Raw genomic sequence first — 20,150 nt, forward strand, 5'->3', positions numbered from 1 at the left:
AACCCCCATATAAACAAAAAGGAAAAGGCAAGATGCATCTCACTGAGGTATGCTGGAGACTGAGCACCTCACAGCAGAACACCCAGAAAAATCTCATTACCTCAGCAATATCTCTAAGTACCTGAAGGGAGGGTGTCCTCCTGGTGCTGAGCAATAGGACAAGAGGCAGAAACTGGTGCACGAGAAGCTCCATCTGAACATGAGGAAGAACTTCTTTACTGTGAGGGTGACCGTGCACCGGAACAGATTGTCCACAGATGTTGTGGAGTCTCCCTCACTGCAGATATTCAAGAACTATCCGGACACAATCCTGTGCCATGTGCTCTGGGACGACCCCGCTTGAGCAGGGGGTGGGACCAGATGACCCACTGCGGTCCCTTCCAACCCGACCCATTCTGCCATTCTATGAGCCTGTCATCTGCACGGTTCATATGGAAATATCTGGTATCTAAACAGAGACGCGGCACAGGTGCTCCTACAGCTCAGGAAGGGCAGGAATCCGCTGGATTCCCAGGCATTTCCAACATCCCTCTCTTAGCACCCTGGCTAGACAGCAGCTGCTCCTATAGGGACTGTGAGGAAAAAAGAAGTCTGGACTCGCACATCGCGGGGGGAGTGACGGCTCACGCAGCCCACCCTTCCGAGGTGCCGTTCCTCGCCAGCAGAATGTCCCCCACTCCCAGTCTCCCGCCCCGGGACCGCCCGCCCCGGCACGGCGCATGCGCGGCCGCGGCTCGGGCGGGCGAATTCAAACGCGGCCCTCGCCCCTTCTCCTCGCCGGGGCAGCGCTGACGTCATTGCACCGCGTCCTCCCCTGCCCTGCGGTTTCCGGCGCTCGCCTGCGCCTGGAGTGCGGCGGAGCGGGGCAAAGTTTTCATTTCTGTGGTTCACGGCGACGTTTCTCTCCCCCAGGCGCGGGCGGGGGTTGCGTGAGCCCGTTCCGCCCGGCGCGGACCCTCCTGTATCCTCGCCGTCCCTGCTGGAGCAGCGACGAGGGGCTCTCGGCGATGACTTCGTGGGGCGTGGAGGCGGCGGCACGGCAGGTGGCGGAGCTGGAGGAGGAGCTGCGGGGTCTGGCGGAGGAGCTGAGCAGCTGCCAGGTACCGGAGCGCGGGGTCGCCCGGAGCCGGGCTGGCGAGTCCCCCGGGTGCTGCGCGTTCGCGTCACGCTCCTTGGGGGCCCGGAAAGCAAGGACGGGGAGCGGGGCCCTGGGCAGTTCCGGGACGTGAATTAAACCGGTCCGGGCCCTTGCCCTGGCTGAAACCACCTGTCCTGAGAGCTTTTTCGTTCCTCCCCAGAAGCCACGATTTGCTTGAATTGTAATGGCAGTAGTCCCGATGTGCTGCCTTGTGCAACTCCGGGGAAAAATGAACAGACAGAGGGGTTTTAGAGAAATGTAGGTCTTGAAGGAATCTTTGGAGGTCATTTAATCTCTCGCCCAGCCTTGCAGCGGAATGAAGCACACTTGAGCCGCTTCTGGGGAGGGAGGGCTTAATGACTAATTATGGGTGTACTTTGAAAAGTTCCCCCGTGTGTCGTTCCTTGAGACCTCCATTTTTCTAATTAGGGTACACTGCCCTCATTTTTCTAATTAGTTGTTCATCGCTGACATTTAGGTGTATTTCCTGAAAATGTAAAAGTGTTGAGTGAACAAATGAGTGAAAATTCTCTGCCAAACACGTGGGTTACACCAGAAGTATGCAGCAGAGAGGAAGGTGACATTTAATGCTGCAGATGCTTTCTCGCTTGATGGAAGCCAAAATAGTACTTTCATGTGGCATGTGATCTGGTTAAGGCCATGAAGGCCTGCGCTGACGTGGTCATGAGAAGAAGGCATCCACTGTGGAGTTAGTCGAGGTTCCCTTCTCCAAGCAGCTTTGGTACACCTGACAACTGGCATTGGTTCCTGCTGTGGGTAGAATTCAGACTTCTTGAAAAAACATATTGCATGGAAGATCTATGGGGAGAGGGAGCTGTTAATTAAAATCCTTTTTGGAAATGCTGAACAATGCTGAATGGTTTGAGGGTATCTTCAGTGTCTTGTGGGAGAAGTTCAGAAAACTCTTAATGAAGATATATATTCCTAGTATGCAGATGTGCACTATCAGACAAAATTTGGTGGAAGCAGAAGGAAGGCCCGGTCGTCTGCTCATTTGGTAGTTGAACATAAATTATACATTACTAAAACATAGTAGGATATAATATTTTTGAAGAGCATTAAAAATAATAGAAACTTGGAAGTAAACAGTACAAATCTGAATTCCTAATCCCTTTGATAATGTAACTTAATATACAAAAATTGTAGTTAAGCATCTTATTTCCCCTTTAGATGCATTCAATTATGTGTGCGTTTCTGCTTGTCTCTTGATGAACACATTCCAGTCTTTTTAAAGTCAGAAAACAGAAAATATTTTAAATGTATTTATTTTAATTCTCTTGCATGTTATCTTGCTGTTCTTGTATCTTTGTCTTTTATTAGACCAGATAGTTTTCTGGGAGGGAAGCAAGCAAAAAAGAACAGGAAATAGTCGAAAACAGAAGCCAGTCAGTGTTCTGCAATAATCTCTCCAGCCCTAGGTAGAATCCAATGTATACCATCTTTCTAATGACAGGGGATACATGTCTGCAGGATTTATTTCAGGTTCTTAATAAAATAAAAAGAAAAGCGAGGTAGTAATCTATAAACAGGGTTTCTCTGAAAGCACTGCAGTGTAGACATCTTTACCATACTAATCCATCAATAAATTTAGACAGGTTTAAGCATATGTATGTTATGTAAAGAACAGGGAAGCCAGGTTTTAATAAGTAAAAGAGGTGATAATGTAGTAAATTATGCAGCTTTTTCAGTGTAGTATTATATAAGGTAATTAACTTTTTAAAAAGAAAGTTTTGTGCAGATATTCTGAATTTGAAGGGGAACTAAAATGGGCTTCAGTAAGATCCTTCAACTGGTTTGAAAGTCAACTGATAAAATTATTTGGGGATGATTAAGCCATTTTAAGGTCATATTTTGTGAAAACTTTGTGGAAAGACAGGCTATTTGAAAACATAAATACATATGGGTAATGTCCATGTTATGTTTTTCTAGTTTCTTCACAGTTGTAATACGAAGTTTTTGCTGGCCAATTAATTCCTTTTGTGGAATTTTGTTTGATCTGCTGTGATCTACTTAGTTTCATTTAGATCTAAGAACTTCTTTGGTTCTTGTAATGTCTTTGAAAATTTGTAGGTCTTTTTAGTAGAGTTGTGAAACCATTTATGTTGGAAAGGACCTCTTGAGAGAATGTATTGCACCCCACCCTAGAGCAGATTGCTCAGGATGGTGTCCAGTTAGGTTTTGAGTGTTCCCATGGCTGGAGGCTGCAACCTCTCAGGACAACCTGTGGAGGTGTGTGAAGACCCTTGCATAAGTGTTTCAGTGTCTAGTGAGATTTTGCTTGTGCTATGTTCCATGCTATTGGGTAAGGGTATCCCTTCTGTAGACTACCTTAGCAGGCATTTTGGATAGAAATGTTATGTAAGTGTCTTTATGAAAGATGTTAATGAGAGGGTGTTAACTTTTAGTCCAGCAACTGGACAAAATTGCCTGAGATTTTTCTTTTTTTTTTTTTTTAGTCTGTTTCCTTCTGAGTAATATGTTCACAGACACATAAATTACGCTTCCAAAAAAAGCTTCCCAGCTGAAATCTAGTTTAGTAGTTTAACAGTGTACCGGAACAAAGGGATCAGTCTTAGGTATTTGTTTAGGTATTAGCCTCTTGAATACTTTTTTCCAAAGAAAAAAAGACATCAAATTTTTGATGCTGAAAGCTTTAATTTGTTCTAGGAAACTCTAGTCAAAGTTTTAGAGAAGAGATGTATGCATCCAACAGTTATTTAGCATTTGAATAAATTATGCCAAGGTTCTCTTCTACACTCCTTCTTGGACCATTATATTCACTGTAATATAAACTGCACTTCTGAAACAAAGTCTTTTCAGGAAACTGCAACCCACTGATGATATGGGGTCCATTGGCTGAATACTTGGGAGCCTTTTCCGGCTAATGTAGCTCCTGAGTCTGGTGGAAGTATTATGCACGCTAGCTTTGCTCTAACCACAGGTATTCCAGGCATCTACTTCTGGATGTTGTCTCTGTTCTGCAGCAGAATCCTGGAGTACCTGACCCTTTTACTCATCTGGGATGGTGCCCTTTCTGTTCAAAACGAGATTCTTATTCATATTTATTCTGTCTTTTAAGGTAACACTTCCCACTAAGTGAAGGTTCGTACAGAGTCAAATATGGTATTTTTGACTTCCTTTTTTTTTTTCCCCCCTTTCATTCTTTTCTAAAGCTGAGATTCTACTGGTAAGTCTTGACTTCTGCGGCTTAGGTTTGGAGTATTTGATATTTTCTTTAGTACTCCTCAAAACATTGTGGGAACTTGAATCGTAAGAGGCAAGATCTTGGAGTAGGACATGTTAAAATCACAACAATTTTGTTGCAGTCAGTCTGTGAAAACTCGTGTTGACTTGTAATTCTGTGATAGAATTTGCAAAAATGAGAAAGCCAAGTTCCCAAATTGTCTACTGAGGAGCCTTGTATGAAGCTGAAAAGGTATGTCTCTATAGTATGCTGTTTTGGGAAAGTTATGGTTGTGTCTGCAATAAAGCACTGTATAATTATTTTGATAATAATTTTTAATTTTAAGTACTCCTCCTTATTTTACTTGAGAAATTAAGTAATTGTTCCAGAAAACAACTGAAAATATGAAATTGTTTTTTATTTTTAAATTTCTTGTTTCCATTGAGACCTTGTAACATTTCTGTGAAGGGCTTGATGTTGTTGGGGGACAATGAAAAGGCAAAGATGATAGTAAGATATGACACATCTTGTCTCTAGTGTTTGTGTTAACTACTGCATTTCATTTCAGGGTTTTATGCTGCTGCCTACGACCATAAAATTTCAAGATCCTCCCATGGAAGATCTTTGATACCTGTGTTCTTATTACTCACAGTAGATTTTGTTTCTGCGTGGTGTTTAAAAGATCTGGCTTATGTTTTAACCCCATATTATTTTCTGTCGTGCTGTTTTCGCAAAGCATAGTGGCTCCTGGTGAAGGAAATTAGAGTGGTTTGGTTGGTTGGGTTTTTTTGTTTTGTTTTTTTTTGTTTTTTTGATAAGGGGAATGATACGTGAGTGACGTTTCTGAGCCAACAGTACATTTTGAGTTTACATGTACTTTAAGCTCGTATATTTCTTTAAACTACCTATTTCCTCTATATTGATTCACAGCATATTCCCTGGTTGGTTTCTGGCCGTTTTTTTTTTGTTTGGTTTTTTTTTTTGTGAAAGATACTTCATTTGGTATCAAAATGGTATTTGGTGTAAAATTTTGTTCATTCCTCAAGCAGGAGATTTGTATTTGGTGTCCTAGCTCTCAGTCTCTTGCTGAGCTACAGACTCTTTCATGCACCACTATTCTGTAACTAAAAAGATAACAATGGTTCTTTCAAGTATTCTGTGATGGGAAACATCATCAAATCCTTGCTTTGGACAAGACAGTGTGATTCAAGACTGGGTTTTCCACAACCAGCAGTATTACTGGTAATACAGAAAGTTGGAAGAAGCAAATACATATCTTCCGATTTTACTTATGCTATTGGTGTTGTTCACAAGACGGCTTTGGTTTGTTTAGCTTTATTTCATATTTTTCAGCCTACGATCTCTTTATTTGTTGACAATGCTGTTTTGAGTTCAAACAAGTGTCCTAACAATTTTTGCATTATTAGTTTAAAAAAACCCACACTATCAACCTTCATTTTATTCGTTGCAGTTTTGCTCTCAAAGGTAAGGTGACATCTCTTACTGCTGAAAGGATGCTGTGTTTTCCTAATTGAGGACTTCCTTTCTAAAATTGTGGTGCTGCAAAAACTGAAGTGCTTATAATGCCTACTCCTTTTCTGTGTTAGAAATTTAGTACACCATTGCATGGTACTCTGCACAGTTTATACTCATGGCCCAAAAGGTACAGTCTGTCAGCCACCAGTGGTCTGCAGACGGTATAGTTTAGCTGGAGAAACCATTCTGCCCTATATGGTTTTCATTTTACAAATGCAGTTTATACATTAAAAAATAGGTAGTTCTGCATTAGTAAAAAAGTTTGGAGCTGATCAGTAATATGTCTGTGACTGTTCTGCTGCTGCAGATTCACTGGCAAAATTTTCACACTTTCTGTCAGAAAGTGGTAAATACAAATGGAGAATAAAGAGATCTTCCTGTGGTTGCTGCCGTTTTTGCTTCTCTTTATTAACAGTGGTTGGAAAGAAATCTTCACGAATGGACTTTGTGTATCTGTGGGCATTTTTGGGTAGAAAAGAATCAAAAAAGGGGACTAACAGCCCTTTGTGGGAAGTGGAGTGACAGGGGCTTAGTTACTCCTGGCCTTATTTTATGCTTTACGTTTCCTGCTTGTTGTGAAAAGCTGTGCATTTAGACCCATTCTGGTCTTCATGTCCTATTTCATAGTGTATTCACAGAAAAAGAACAATACTTTGTAGGCAGTGGAACTCTCTCATTTTGATCTCTTTGTGGGTCAGGGAGGGCTGTAAAACATTCTCATTGCAATCACTAGCATTGATAACAGATCAGATTGCTATAACTCATTTTTCTCATGGAAAATATTTCATTAGCTGAAAAAGTAGATGCATTCATTCATTCTGGACCAATTTAAGATCCAGGACACTCACTGAAAATCTAGTTATAAATGATACCATTGAATAAGTAGTTTTAACACCCCCCCTTTATTTACAAGTAAACATGAAAAATGTATTAACTAACACACCAAGACATTGCATTGCTTCATAATAGATGAATAGCTATTGGAGATGCATGTCAATTGTACATATTAGAAATGGTTTTAAATCAATAGCTGAGAACTGAAAGTAACAGTAAATTAAAAAAACCCAAAACCGTAGTTCTTCCCTGGTGATGTGTTTTTCTGTTGACTTTGCTCTTATTCTTCTGCCTTTGTGACCAACACTGAAATTTTTGTGAACTACCAGTATGAGAATTTGAGCGTGTCAGTGTTTCTTCTGAATGAATTGTTGATATCCATACTGTTCTTTCAAAATGAGGCAAAGTGTTTAATGCTTCCATTCATTAAATGCAAATTTCTTTTATTAGTGATTAAGCAAAGACCACATATTTATTGATGCCAAGGGATGCCAGGTGTTTAGTACTTTCAGTGGTTTTTTTGTTATTTTATACTCTTATATTTTGCCATAAGGAGTGTGAATCGCATGAGTCTAATTAGTACAGGTGTTGTTAATAAAGGTCTTACTCTTTATGTATTATAGACAGAAGTAGTGTTGTTGAATAGCTAAGTTTATTTCCTTTTACTTTTGACAAATTTCAGTTCACTAGAATGAAATTTTACATACCTGGTCTTCCTTTTCAAAAGTACTGGTTTAGAATATTTGAGTAAAACTGAAGATGAACTAAGAGTGAGATTTAAACAAAAAAAAGTATACTTCTGCGTTCTATAAAGTAGTTACCTATTCACAGTATGTCTGTGTGTGAATATTTCAAAATACCCTAGCATGTGAGTGGGAATTTAAGATTTTATACAGAGATCAGAATCATAGAACAGCTTGGGTTGGATGGACCTTTAAAGATTATCTAGTCCAGCCCTTCCGACAGGGATGGCTTTCAGATCATGTTGCTTAAAACCCTGTCCAGCTTGTCTTTGAACACTTCCAGTCTTGGGGGGTCTGCAAGCATCTTCTGCTACCACATCATCTTGTTGTCCACACATTCTTTATGTCCAATCTAAATCTACATTTAATCTAAATTTAAATATTTTTGAATTGAAAAGCATTCAGTTTAAAACTGTTACCCCTTCTCCTGTCACTTCAGCCATTTGTAAAAAGTCTGTCTTTCTTATAAATGCCCTTCAGGTATTGAAAGGCTGCAATCAGGTCACTTGTAAGCATTTTCCAGGCTGCGCAAACCTCTCTCTCTCATCCTGTTTTCACAGAGAGGCATTCCAGGCCTCTGATCAGTTCTGTGACCCTGCTATGGACCTGTGCTGATATGATCATGTCTTTCTGGTGCTGGGGTCCACAGAGCTGGACACAGTACTCCTGGTGGAGGTCTCACAATAGCAGACTAGAGAGTGAGAATTTGTCTCCCTTGACCTGCTTGGCTTTTGATGCAGCCCAGGATACAGCTGACTTTCTGGTCTGCAAGTGCACGTTGCTGGCTCATGTTCAGGTTTTTTTTCCACCAGTACCCTCAAATCCTTTTCCATAGGACTCCTCTCAATCAATTCGTCTGTGTTATAGATATTGGGATTTGTCCAACCCAGGTACAAGACCTTGCACTTGGCCGTATTTGAACTTTGAGATTTGCATGGGTCTGCTCTTCAAGCCTGTCAGTGTCCCTCCCTCAGGATGGCACCTCTTCCTACTGGTGCAGAAACTGTGCCATTCAGCTTGGTACTGTTTATATCATGAAGACATAATTATGAAGATATTAAACACTGTTGGTCTCAGTATGGACCCTGGAGGGACACCACTCATCATTGGTTTCCATTTCGACATTGACCTATTAACTGTAACTCTCTGGACAGGATTATCCATCCCATTCCTTATCCGTCTAATAGTCCATCCATCAAACCCATAGCTGTCCAATGAAATGGCAAGAATGTTGTGGGGGACTGTATCAAAGGCTTTAGAAAGTCTAGGTGGGTGACATCCACAGCTCTTCATTTATCCAGTGACGCAGTCACCCCGTTTTATAGGACCATTAGATTAGTCAGGCGCAGTTTGCCCTTGCTGAAGTCTTGTCTCTATTGTAGTGCTTCCAGTAAGCACTTATGTGACTTAGAAAATTCATGTCCAATTCAATACTGTGCATCTTCCATCTAAATTACTTCAACGACTATGGTTAGTTTTAATTAAAATAGTTTAGAGACTTATAGCTTGAAGTGAAAACTCGCAAATGAGTTATCCTATCCTCTTGATCTATAAAGGTATTAAAAGAAAGCTTTTACAGTCTCATATCCTCTCCTCTTTGAAAAAAATTCTTACATCCACAGAGAGATGTGTCTCCAATGTTGAGTACTCAGGAAAAAGCAGCTGTTGTTGGAAGGCTGTACCAGTGAATGAAGGGATGCAGAGATCATGTGTGCTCACCAAAGAGCAAAGTAATGGACTTTTTGCTATTCAGTGAGGGTGACATTGTGTTTGATAGGTCCATGTCTATCTGGTAAGTTCTCTCTACCATTTAATGCATGTTTATTTTTTTTCCTTTCTCCTGTGATGGTACCGATCTGACTTCTCTGATGGTAATTCATGACCAGAGAGCACCCTGTATTTGTTGTCCACTGGTACCACAATGAATCATTTATGTTAATTAAGAATGTGTAATAAAATTGTTCAGTTAAGTGCATTGCTGTCTTTTTGTCAAACTGATGAACTAGTCTGAAAGTATGTTGATGAGATCACTTAGTACAAGTTGCGTGGTAGTTTTGCTTAGACCGCTATTATTGCATCAGTGTTGTAATGTGACAACACTGTATTATTTTTATGGTGCCTGTTTGCATTCAACAGAGTTATGGGTAAAGATGCAATAATCTCTACGACGGGTGTGTATATACACACAATTTTTTATATTCTACATATATATGTGAGTAAAGCAGTATACTATATTTTTCCATTTTTGATTCCAGCGTATATTTGTTGCCAGGACTACTAACAGAGACAAGATAATGGGAAATTCTTTGAATAAAAAATTATGCCTGGAAGTTTAATTAAACTTCTTTTTCTGTGATAATAAATTTACATATTAGTTTTATATCACTTATAATGCTAAGGAATTGGACAAGAAGGGGGCAAAATGCTCTTTTTTGCTCATGGCATCTATTCAAAAAAGCTATCAATCTAGATGGATTGCTTACAGCCCTCTTACAATTCTCTACCTGGTAGTAAGGTATTATAGTACATACTGTGTGTGGACTTGAAAATAACATAGTATTATCTTAAGAGTCTGGTGCATCTAAGTTTTCTTGTGAGTTACAAATCAGTCTTCTAGTGACTCTTTAGGTTATTGAAAAGCATAGCACCTCAAAGATAGGTTCTGTAAAGAGTAAGAGCATTCTTTGCTGTAACCACTCAGCAGGACTGGATGGGTTGTAGAGAGAATATTTAGAATGTAATATGTCACTGGAAATCACAAAGAAACTCTGGCACAGCCGGGTCAAGAGAATCTGAACTGACAGCATATAGCAGTGTAAGTTTAAACATCCTGTGAGACATCAAGAAAGAATCAAGTCTGTCACTTGCATGTGAAGCATATATGTCAGCTTGATTAAAGGCTTGAGCCGTTTAGTCAGAAGTGTACTAGATGTTAGGGGAGTCTGAAACAATCCACAGTAATGCTTTTGTTGTAGATGTTTCAGTTGTTATACCACCCAGCTTATATATTTTGTGGAGTTCCCCCCCTCCCCCTCTATGCCATGTAGTGTTTTGCATTTCCGTATGAATTCTTCCAGCTTGACAATCATGTGTTTTTAAATATTCACTTCATAATACAGATAATTGTCAGTATGTAATTATTATAGAATTACTACTAGAAATTAACAGTAAACCAGTAGCTCCCTCTGTCCTCCCAACTCTTTTATTTCCTCTTTTGGGGATATCTGCTGATAAAAGAACTAAACTGAGAGTTTGTGTCCTGTACTTTTGTAGCGATGATTGGCAGGATGGGGGTGGGGAAGGGGTTGTTTGGATTGGGTTTGAAGACCTTGGAGTTTGGGTATTGTTTTTTTCTGCTCTGTTGGTATTCTCTTCCAGATTTCAAAAGATGGTATCTTCCTAATTAGTGAATAATAATTTTTAATGCTGCAAATGATATGAAGACTGAGAGTAGTTAGCATGCTTTGAAATAAATACAGTGAAACATGGAAAAGAGTACTGATTTAAAATTGTAGATAACTGAGATACTTGATGTATGAATTTACACTAAAGAAGGAGGTTTTTCAGTTTATCCTTGTTCTCAACACAGTGAGTGATAGACATGTAAACAAAAACTAAACATACTTGTAAATTTAATACCCAAACTGTCATGAATATACAGTTCCGGGGCGGGGGGGAGAGAAAGATGCTACTTATGCTTTTGACACTTCTTTTACTGCTAATTTAAAAGTTTTCCTATATTACTATAAATTACTATAGTAATTCAGTATAATTTCTTTTAAAAAAATGCCAGCTAATTCTCCTTGATAAAGCAGTATAAAAATACTCAAAATATTCTATGTTTAAGTCACTTTTAAGTTTCCATTAGACAAATAAATGCAATATTGATACAGTTTTCCACTTCTGATATAAAATATCCAGAGCAGTATTTATGCTTAGATTTCCTTTCCAAAAGGAAAATAAAATGTTTTAATTTAAATAAGGGTATTTGTCTTTCACTGCTTATATGTCAGAGGGATTCTTTTTTTTGTGGTTTATACTAATGTTTTATAAATTCACAGCTTCATTTGAAGGCAAATATTCTTGCTGTAGCTAGTCATGCCATAAAAAGGTTGTTAATGACTCATCTTCTATTTGTCCCTGCTTTTGAGCAAGGGATATGCAGTGTGCTGGGGTTTTTTTCTTTCAGAACTTTTTAGTTCTGGCATGCAAACTTGATTGCAGGTTATCTTTATCTGACATTAGATGTGTTGTGAGTAATGTTAGTTTTAATGAGTAATTTTTGCCAACTTTCAAATGACATCTGTATTCTGCCTTGTGTATATAAGATCTCAGCTGTTCAAGGTACACTCCTGCTGACCTCTTGAGCTGTTAACTTACACTTGAGTAGGCTGAATATTCCTTGGGTAAGCTGAAGATTGATACATTCCAGGCCTTGACAGCTGCAGGCTTTTTCTGTGCCAGCTTCAGACAGTCTAAGCAGCCGTTTTTCAAAAGAAATTGTTTGGCTCCCAAAACCATTCAGGGAACAGCTTTACCAAGTCCATTAATTCTGCCAAGAGCTTAAAAAGACTGTTTAAACTTCTTTTCATCTTAAAACTGTAATAATTTCTAGCTAATACTAATTCTATTATACAAAATGCTTAATTATATTAGTTACATTTCAATGAAACAATTTTAGTTATTAAAATGTTTAGCATGTTAAATATAAGAAAGTAACATATTATGGCCATTTAACATTCCTTGACTATTTTTTTAATAATACTTTATTGTCATAGTAAAAAATTGGTACATTTCTGTGTAAACTTTCTTTTTGTGAAGTAAAGGTCACATATTTTAACTGCAGCTGAAGTTGGTGTTTTGTTTGTTGGTTTGGTTTGGTTTGGTTTTAGGGTTTTTTTTGTGTTGGGGGTTGGTTAGTTTGTTACTGGTAACATATAGTTGAAGATGAATTTGTGTCCTTATTCTTTTACCTGAAGTCCACTTAGGTAGTGGACTATGCTGCTTAGTTTTGTGTAGCTTTACAAAAATTCAAGTACCTATCAAGTACATAGCTTTTCATGATTTAAATTAGAATATCTGGTGATGTAATTACAATATTGCTTTATAGTTCTGTGTGTGCTTGTTCACAGATTGCTGTAGTCACTTTTAATGCCAGTTCCTGTCATCATGAAAAATAAACAACATGTATTGAAATAGCATTGGTTTGCAGTTTTGGAAATTCCAGTGACTTTTAACTTATTTCCGTGGGATTGTGAAGGCTTTTGTTTGTGTTTTGTGGTGGCTGTTGTTGTTATTTCTTTTATACTTAACCTGTTCTGTGTAGCTGTTCCTTTGAAGTTTGTTTGATGCACATTCAGTATTCCTTACTGCAAGAAAGATTTATTTTTTTTTATTTTCCAGTTAGTATGAGTTTTTTAATCTTGTTTCGTCACTGTTCTTTTAGCATAGACAGAAATGTTGTGGAACTCAGGAGCGTCAATTTCACTGACATGAGCACAATTTGGAGCTGGTTTTACTCTTCTTTGGACAACTTTTAACATAGTCTGCTTGTGCAGTATTTATAGCTGATTAGAGATTAAACCAAACTGCTTATTCAGTTAAAAAAGATTCTTTGTACCTAAGTGTTTGTCTTCTCATTAGGAATGCTTATTGAAACTTTGTATTTTAGATTTATCTTATCAAAAGGTCAGTTTCTGGGAGGTTTGGCAAGGTTTAGGTAGAAAGGTGGTTGCCAGAGAGTTAATACATGCTGGATACTTAGGAAAAATTATGGAAGAGATGTGAACATTTCCCTCTTCCTGTATTGTACATGTATACATATTGTTCATTTAGAAAAATTCAGTGTGTATTAATGTAGTTTTTCCTTTTTGTTGGGTTTTTTTTTTTTTGTGATAGAGGAATACCATGCTTAGAAGTAACTGTAGAAATAAGTGTCTGAAAGTTGTGTTCTGCTCTGTGTTCTTGTGATGCCTCAAGCCATTTCCTAGCTGGGAATTGAACTGTATAGGAACCTGCAGGGTAGGACAACAAGCAGACACTGCTACTTGTACGGAATCTCATGGTATTTGATAGTGCTTCTTGCAGTCATAGGGAAGCCGTGTGTCTCAGCTCTTCTAATATATAAAAATATAAGCAGAAAACCCAGCAGCTACTCCCACGGTCTTGTATACAGGACAGTAAAAGGGAAAGCTAAGGAAGCATGATTATAAGCAAATCCAACTTGTTAGAGGCAAACAAAACTGAACTGAACAAAGCTCATGAGCTCGTAAATCGGCATCAGAAACTTTGACTGTTTGCTTGCCTCAAGATTTTTGAGTGTTTGCAGGTGGAATACTATTAAGACTTTTTTATGTTGGTTCTTCTCTCTGCTGTAATGATTTCATTAGACTAATTTGTTAGTGATTTTAAGTAGTTTAGTATAAAATACATAGTGAATTCTGTATTAAAGATACAAAAAATCAAACACTATTTGTACTTCAGTTCTACTCTCCATATCACAGATCAGCTGAGCAATTTGAATTAAAATTATTTTAAAATTAGAGTTAGATACAGTGGTTTATTCCTGTTGTCATTATTCAAATATTTCTTTATCCTGGAAGTGGTGTCATTTAGAGTATAAGAATTACTGATTTAGTGTCCTTGTAAATAATTAAAAAGAAGTCACATTTCCATTGCAGTTATTTAGTGAGGTTTAGTTTGGCCACTGTGGCTTGGGCTTTGTTTCATTTTTTTTTTTTATCCCCCTGGCTTTTTTTAGATGTTAAAATTACTCAGAATCCGGGTTCTGTATAGATCCTAATGCTTTTTGGAAGCCTGCAGCAGTTTTTCCAAATCTGAAAAACATTTTTATTTTTCATTCTGTTTCTACTTGAAAAGAAGTAGTAGGTCATGCATGGTTCAGAGTGTACAGGCATTGTGACTCTTCAGGTGGCGTGGCAAGGCATTTTCAGAATTTTTCTGAGTTTGCAGCAATACCTTAATAATGCATCAAATCTCCATAAAATTTCATTCCTTGCTTGGATGAAATAGTTGATGACATCTAAAGATTTAAATAAATGTTAACTAGAAATTACAATTGTTGAAAGAGGAGGATATTTTTTAAACCAACAGTCATGAATCCCCTCACTTCTCACTTGCTCAGCATTTTTTCTTATGTTTTTTAGTACGTTTAGCACTACCTCATTTCTCTACAATTATAAAAATTAAAATATGTGCATTTCTAAATTTGAAGGAAAAACATGTCAGAACTTTTAAAAAAATCTTTGAAGCTTTCCTCTTAAATCACAGAAAAATAGGTGCAACTATCTCTTCTATTTCTCTAATAATTTTTAAGGTTTGCTAAATCCAGAATTCAGTGTGTTTGGCTGTTGCGGTGTTACTCTTGGTGAAATAATTTGGGCTCAGCAAAATGATAAATCTGCATAAAATCTGCTAGCTTTAGAGAGGTCTTTTGATTTTATATTGAAGATAGCTGTTTTCTTGTTCTGAAGAAAGAGAAGTATTATGATGGAGTGATTTGTTATGCACTGGTACGATACTGCATGTAAAGTTCAAATTTCCTTCCTGGAAGGCGAAAACTGATCAGGAGCAAATGAATGAAAAAGATAGCAAAAATTGAAAAAGCATTTTCTACTACTGAGTTTTACTCTAATCATACAGTGTGTGGTCTTTATTGACTCTCGTGAGGCTTGTCAAACTTGTAGTGCTGTTGAACTGTTCTTCGTCTTGGATGACGATTGCTTTTAGCTATTTCAAGTCATGGCCTCCCAATACTGTGATTAAAAGTGCAATCTGTTCTTATTCTTAAGAAATGAGAAACAGGAAACCTGTAGAGAAACCAAAGAGTGGAGTTGAAGATAGGAACTCAGGTCTTCTGTTTCGTTTTATAGTCAAGATGGAGTTGTGCAGAGATGAGGTACTGTGCTGTTTGTTCAGATGATTTTAATGAAGTTCTGGTTAACTAATGATATCTGTGGTATCTTACTAGATTAAGTTCCAGAAGCTTGGGAGAAAAAGGAAGTAGAGGAATGGATAGCTATAATAGTGTTGGTTTTCCCTTTAGATTGTGTATTACTCTCATGCAAATTCTGTTTTCTTTTTAACATTTAAATTTGGTATTAGAAAAAATTTCTTCACACACGGGGTTATGAGGCATTGCAACAGGCTGCCCAGGAAGGTGGGGGTCACCATCCCTGGAGGTATTTAAAGCTGTATAGATGTCCCACTTAGGGATTAGTGGTGGACTTGGCAGTGTTAAGTTAGCAATTAGATGCATTGATCATAAATGTCTTTGCCACTGTAAGTGATTCTTAAAAACTAGTAGACATCGCTGCACTCTCATGATTTTTGGCTGTTGAATAGACCTAGCTGCCAATAGATGATTTTGGCTTATTAGTCCCCAGTTTAGTGTTAGGCTATGCTTTCTTATTGTTCTATTTGTCTTCATCTTTTGCTGGTTTTTATTTTTCTCCACTGACATTTTTATATAATGAACATAGGGTTTTATATTGTAAAATAACTAATATTGGTGCTTCCAGTAATAAAATGGTATTGGAATAAAAGTACACCAGTGAAAAGTAACAACTAGTATGTAGTAGAAGATATAAATCTGGGAAAGCTTTTATCTGACATCTAGTTTTCACAAACTTTCTGAAGTCTTTTTTGGAAGAACACTGTTTTCTTACTCTCACTTGAGTTTTTTTCAGAAGTTTTATATACTGTAGTTAGCTGAGTGTATGTTAGAAGACTGATTTAGTGTATATTTTGAAATAAAATGAAAGAGCTGCATGTGGTAAAACTTAATGTTGAAGCATGTATTCCAGGCTTAATATGTAATACAAATTGTTTGACTGCTAAAAATAACAGTAACAGATATAGCAAAAGGCAGCCTTGTTTGTAGATTATCAGTTTCTATTGCCATATGTGACACTGTATACTCTTTTATTGTTGGTTGTATGTATTTGTGGTCAAATTTCTGTATGGTTAAAATCTTGTTTATTCCATAGAACCATTGGCCATGTTTTTGTCATTCACAGAACAGTGAATCACTTGTAGGGAATTTTCACTAGAATGCTTTTGGTATTTGTTTAGTTTTTGGTTTGTTTTTTTTTTTAATAATTGTCTTTTTAATATGCTCAGTATAACTTTTTTGTCTGTAAAAGGCATAGCATACATGTAATGTATTTTTATCTTCTTTTTTTTTCCTCTTTCTAAGGCTGAAAAAGAATTTGTGTGGTCTCTGTGGAAACACCTGCAAGCGTCAAGTCCAGATCTTATACAAGCTGTCGGCTTGGTTGTGGAAAGGTGAGTTTGAAGATTTAACATGATACTAAAATCAACAACCAACCTCTTCTGCTGATACCTTATTCTTTATCTTTCTAAGTGAGAACATTTTTAAAAATGTGCTACGAAAGTTCAATTGCTAAATTTTGTCAAAAGTGCCTGGAATACATTGGAAGTTTCCTTTTTTGGTGCCAGTTGAAGCATACTTCAAGATCTCTTCTCACCAAGATTTCTGTGCTGCAGCTGAATACAATTTTTAAATTACAGATGTACTGCGTATTTTGTTTTTCTATTGAAAGAGCAGGAGGAGGTAAATTACGTTTTCCAGTGTCATAACTTGTTGGATAACAGTTATATATATAAATTAGATTTATCTGAATTCTTAAGGAAGTGAAAGGCTAAGATATGGTAACAGAAAAGATAATCACAGAAATGCTGACTTGGATCATCAAGTCCAGCTCCTGGCCCTGTGCAGGATATCCTCAAGGGTCACACCATTTGCCTGAGAGTGTTGTCCAAGCGCTTCTTGAAGTCTGTTAAGCTTGGTGCTGTGACCACTTCTCTGGGGAGCCTGTTCCAGTGCCAGCCACCCTCTGAGTGAAAAACTTAGATGCTACCTTGATGCACACAAACATGATAATGAGCTGAATTTTTTTGCAATGGTAGGAAATGTTTGTGAAACCCTTTTAATGTAGTGTTCAGCTTATCAGAAGGCTTGCTACAGAAATCTTGTATGTAATAATAGTCTATTATATATGAAGGTAAAGATATATTCTGTGTACGTGCTTTGCACTTTGTATAGAGGCTGGTGAATGGTACTTGTACACGAAAGCCTAACAACGTACTTTTTTTAAGGTGTTGTCTAGTTTTTTTTATGTCCTCTCCTATTTTAGAATAACAGTAATGCCTTAGAACACTTTGTGAACTCAAGGTTATACATCTATATCATACCTTTCTCATAATTCTCTGAATTATGAAATTAAGAGAGAAGAATTGCTTCCACAGCATCTTTTTAGGTGTTAACCCCTGATAATCCTGGAATAGGTTTGGATAAAACTCATTCAATATATAAGAGTTTTACTAATCAGAACTTTGGAGTTGCTTTGATTTGACAGATGGAACAATATTTTTCTCTTTAACTGGTGTATTTTCATCTCTTCTTCCTGAGATCGGTCTAATTGCTGCTTCAGAAATAGTTTCTAGCCAGGCTTTACCTGTGAATCTTCTGCACAACCAAATTACAGCCCCATATATCCTCTCCTAACTTTTCCAGGTATGTTTCCATAATAATTGCCTAAGTAGCGTCAGTTTCATGACTGTACCTCTTTACACTGTCATCCTTTCAGAAAAGTTTTTGTCTTACTCCCTACCTTATAGCAGTAAACAATTATTTTTTTGTTGTTATGCTAATGTCAATTTGTCTCAGTTCTAATACATCGATAAGCTTTCCAGGGAATCTGCTACCTAGCACTGCTACTGTCCAGAAAATTACAGGACAAGTGATTTTCTGGCTTTGTTAACCTAGGAAAAATGTGTGGATTTAAAAGTTTTAAGAGATAGGATTACAAAGTAATAGTTAAAAGCACAATGATTCCTGAAGCATGTCACATGGGAAATCTGTGCTTCTTGCAGCTTCTGGCAGTTTTTGTATGTTGTACATGGTTGTATCAGGTGAGCTGGAATTTGAAAATTTATGCTCCAATCTGATAAAAACCAGCTGAAGTCTTGGAGGCTTTTTTCCCTTCTCATCTATATTGGAAATAACATTGACCCTATCATAGGCAAGTTGATAATACTTTCCATCTTGTCCTGGCCTATGGGGAGATTTTGAGATAGAAACAGAATGAAATGGATTTAAACCTCTTGTTTCTTCCTGTGACATGGATACCACCAATATTTGCATAACTTCATTTTTCAGTGTGTTCTTTCCACCAAGAATTCCATAACCAAGAAACTTTCATTGCCCACCAAATCTTTGTTAGACACTCTCTGAGGTCAGAAGCCAGATACAGAATGGAAACAGACAATCGAAGAAAGCACAGACATGTGTATCCTGGATCATATATATAATCAAACAATATCATCCAGTAGATTTCAGTCATTAAATTGATGAAAGGGGCAACCGGACTTTCTTCATGAGATTACAGTGACAAAAATAAAAAGATATAGGACAAAATGTTCATTTGGAACCTTATAACTTACCCCACAGATGTGTGATGAAGAAAAAAACAGGTATATTAGGAGGAATCGAGTGGGCAGTATTAGCTGTACAGTCAGCTAATTTATGTTTATAGCATTAGACAATTCCTTATAGTATCTTTTTACAAACAAATCAGGGAAATCTAAAAGGCATAATTTGGGTAACTAAGGGGGGAATTAATAGTACCTTGCCATTATTTGTCTGATATTTTGAAATGCTTTCATGGTCCCAAAATAGAAGTTCACCTAACCTAAAACTGTAAAAACATAGCTTGTACCTTTTTATGGCTATGCTGCTGATTCCTGTAATACATCAATGATATACTTTTCAGCAGTCTTTGCAGTTCTTGCTGGATAACTGTAACTATATTCCCAATTTAATATTCAGATATAAACAAAAAATTATCTTTACTGTGCAAATGAGAAATGCCTTTGGGATATGTAAAAGCCTCCAGGTATTTTCAAACAAGCCACTGTAAAACTACTACTCATGTTAGTATACTTTCCAGCTACTTTAAATACTATTGATCTCAGTATAATGTAGAGAGCGCACTATTTGTAGTTCACTGCCGTTTTTTTTATGATTTAAAAAATATGCTAGAAAATACCTCTTATTAGGTAAATGCATGTGTGAACTGAAATGGAGTTGGGGTTCAAATGAGAGTATCAAAGGTTTTGAAATATTTTTGCAAACTTCAGAACTCTGGTTTAAGACACTCCTATAGTACATGCGATCTTGACAAGTTAACAGACTAATTTTCCTCTAGGGCTTCTACCTGACTCCTTTCCTTTCTTCGGAAAGGGGATGTAGCAGGATCCATTAATGATCAAACTGTGGCAGTGATACAAGACTTGGTAGATGTACATGGGGATTGTATTATGCTAGATGATACCCTTACAGATACTTATATTTGGCAAGCTTGCCTTACAGATAGTTTTTCCACAACTAAATTTCGACACTGCTATGTCTTACAGGTCTTAACAAAGAGAAAGAATGGATTTATCATTTCATAAACAGTGGCAACCTGAATGTTAGTTCTAGTGATAGAGAGTTTTGTTCTTGTTCTTCCTGGGGAGTTACATCTATCTAAGGGTGCGCAAATGGACAAAAATATGGCTGTAAAGCAAGACATCATAAATAACTAAAGAATTTTTGGCAAGGTACTTGCAGGAGTTTATGCTGTGATTTGCAATATTCTGTGAATAGCAA

General features: G+C 37.4%; 1 protein-coding gene across 23 annotated transcripts in view; it reads left to right on the forward strand.

Moving 5' to 3' along the window:
• Positions 1-20,150, forward strand: part of CNTLN (centlein) — a 275,279-nt gene that overhangs the window by 73,535 nt on the left and 181,594 nt on the right. For 14 of the 23 annotated variants that reach the window (XM_032675063.1, XM_032675068.1, XM_032675083.1 and 11 more), the window contains exons 1-2: positions 818-1,100; positions 16,674-16,762. In XM_032675063.1, coding sequence (XP_032530954.1) covers positions 1,008-1,100; positions 16,674-16,762 — 182 coding nt within the window. In that variant the 5' untranslated portion in view covers positions 818-1,007. Of the gene's footprint in view, positions 1-817; positions 1,101-11,813; positions 11,863-15,333; positions 15,375-16,673; positions 16,763-19,915; positions 20,034-20,150 lie in introns of those variants that run through there. The other 9 variants (XM_032675073.1, XM_032675080.1, XM_032675076.1 and 6 more) reach the window with 8 other exon arrangements.

The sequence above is a fragment of the Chiroxiphia lanceolata genome, chromosome Z, assembly GCF_009829145.1.
Source record: "Chiroxiphia lanceolata isolate bChiLan1 chromosome Z, bChiLan1.pri, whole genome shotgun sequence".
NCBI lineage: Eukaryota > Metazoa > Chordata > Aves > Passeriformes > Pipridae > Chiroxiphia > Chiroxiphia lanceolata.